Source organism: Rhinopithecus bieti, unplaced genomic scaffold (assembly GCF_001698545.2).
Source record: "Rhinopithecus bieti isolate Rb0 unplaced genomic scaffold, ASM169854v2 scaffold_15296, whole genome shotgun sequence".
In the NCBI taxonomy this organism is placed as follows: domain Eukaryota; kingdom Metazoa; phylum Chordata; class Mammalia; order Primates; family Cercopithecidae; genus Rhinopithecus; species Rhinopithecus bieti.
In genome coordinates, this window is record NW_016809075.1 from 1,025,785 (window position 1) to 1,028,439 (window position 2,655).

Consider the following 2,655-nt stretch of genomic DNA (forward strand, 5'->3'; position numbering starts at 1 on the left):
AGCCAGGATGGTCTCGATCTCCTGACCTCGTGATCCGCCCGTCTCGGCCTCCCAAAGTGCTGGGATTACAGGCTTGAGCCACCGCGCCCGGCCGCCCATGGCTCTTGAAAGTGCAGTTTTCGAACTGAAATCCTGCTACCATTGCTTGTTGCCTGTTAGCCAATCACTGGTGTGAGTATGGCATGGGTTTCAGGCATGTTCGATGTATTAAAGGTTGAGAACCCCTATGCTAATTCATTGCCATGCCACAAGAAAGAACAGCCATTACCTTTTTCTTTTCCAAAGTGCTATTACAGTTTTCCTAATTATCACATCTCTTAGATTTATGCTTTTCTGTTTTGTTTGATTTTGAGTTGTGATTGCTTAGTTAGCCATTGCTTTTTCAGTCTTGGCATTTTCAAATCTGCCTTTTAAAATCTTCTGCTGATGTGTCTGTCTTTTCTCTTTCACACTTTCTTTTGCCTGAGTTTACACAGCAGACTTGAAAGTTGGCTTAACTCATAAAGTCTATTGGCAGTGTTTTGCAGAAATCCTCTTATGATACCAGTGGCTTTAAAATTCCTCTTTCATTCTCTTTGCTTTTGGCTATGAGAACCATGTTATTTATTCTCCTGTAAATCAGATTCTCTCTGCAGCTGCATCTTTTCTTCAATAGGCAAATTATATAGACATTTAGACAAATTCGGTAAGACACACAGTATTTATAATATGACTTCATTTTATGTCTCAAAAGGTATTCTTGATATTGTAATGTCATGTCTATTGCTATGTTTAATTTAACTAATACTTAAATGTTTTTCTCTAATCAAATGATTACATTTAGAAGAGTAGCAAAAATGATTGTTGAATGTTGCATTGTATACACATCTTTACGTAATAGTTGTTTTGTAGCTTTTTTCCTGTTTAGGAACTCTAGATGAATGTAGTATTTTGTTTAGTATTAGGAGCATAGTAGTTGGGGCTCACTTACAGCCAAAAGGCTCGATAGGAAAATGTATGAGATGACATCAAGCATGATTTGATCTTGGGGCTCAGGAAGCATCTGCAGGCCTTTCTGTCTCCACCTTTTGACTCTGTTTCCTTTAGGATATTGGTCTCCTTCTCAAATCCTGCATACATAGCAGGAAAGGTGAAAGCTGCAGCCCTGGGCCTGTACCATCTCAGCGCAGCAATCCCAGGAAAGAGAGCTTCATTCCCAGCATCTGTATATTTAGTCCCAGAGAAAGACTTTGATTAGCTCAGTTAGAGTCACTGTGTCCTGGGGAATAGGATACTGAAACTGTCCAGACTTGGCAGAGACTAGCTGACTTAGGTACTGTGGCAGGCAGGCAAAAGTTCCATGTCCTAGGCAGGATAGGATGTGTTTGGCCTTATAAGTCATTGAAGTGTTCAGATTTGCATTTTGAAACTGACTTCGAAGGAGACTGAATTAGAAGGGGACACAGGGATTGCAGTTAGGAAGCTATTGCTATAGTTTATGTAGGAGATAATAGCTTGGTTTAGTATGGCGGCAGTGAAGATGGCAGAGAATTAGACGGATTTTAGAAATAAGTTTAGAAAGCACAGTTCACAAAACTTGAGGCAAATTGCATATGGAACTTGATAGAGAAGACAGCGTTGTCAAAGATCGAGAATTATTCAAGATGGTTCCAAGTACTTATGTTAGCTGTCAGAAATAATTATGATCTCTGTAAATTCTGAATTTAAAAATTATTTTACTATATAAAAATTGTTTACTGTTATTGCAGATCGAGTTTTGGTTCGGGTTAGAGACTTGACAATACAAAAAGCTGATGAAGTTGTTTGGGTCCGTGCAAGAGTTCATACAAGCAGAGCTAAAGGTAGGATTGATTTAATTATTAAAGCTCTTTCGGTAAGGACTCTGAATTTTTTGTCTCACATATTCCTCACAGACCAAAGTAAATCTTTAAAACAAGACAAAACATGTAACTGTTTTCTTTCTTAAAAGTCCCTGTATTAACCCATGGTTAATCAATTTTAGATTCCTGTAAGACATCCTTACAAATAATTTGACCCTAAAGACTAGTGAAATCTAAGACTTCAAGCTACTTTTCTAGCATCGCTCTAAAGTTTAATTATTTTCAGCTGGAGAAGGAGTAGCTAAAAAAAATTGAAAAAAATAAAAGTAAAGTTTTAATTATTTAAGTGAAGAGTGTTTTGAGAAACTTCCCATTTGTTAATATTTTATATTTGTAATTAGATGAGAAGAGAAGTGAATGAACGATAAGACTGGGCAATTCAATACAGTAACCACTGATCACATGCAGCTATTTACATTTAAATTCAATAATTCCATCACACTAGCTGTATTTCAAGAGCTTAATGACCACATGTGGCTAATGGCTCCCATTTTGGACAGACAGCACAAATACAGAATATTCTTATCATGGAAAGTTCTTTCAGACAGTGCTAAAAATTTAGCCTCAACAACAGAGAAGAAACATTAGGATCATTTAGACAGACCTCTGTTTCTTATAGAAAATTGGCCTACTATAGTGTTCAAAATTGTCTAGAAATATCAACTGACACATTAGTTTATAACTTTTTTTTTTTTTTTTTTTTTTTGAGGCGGAGTCTCGCTCTGTGGCCGGGACTGGAGTGCAGTGGCCGGATCTCAGCTCACTGCAAGCTCCG

The 2,655-nt window shown here is 37.3% G+C and overlaps 1 protein-coding gene across 1 annotated transcript in view; it reads left to right on the forward strand.

The window, feature by feature from the left end:
• Positions 1-2,655, forward strand: part of DARS1 (aspartyl-tRNA synthetase 1) — a 93,033-nt gene that overhangs the window by 7,260 nt on the left and 83,118 nt on the right. Inside the window, exon 3 of the mRNA XM_017888486.1 lies at positions 1,749-1,841. Within this exon, the coding sequence (XP_017743975.1) occupies positions 1,749-1,841 (93 nt within the window). The remainder of the gene's footprint in view (positions 1-1,748; positions 1,842-2,655) is intronic.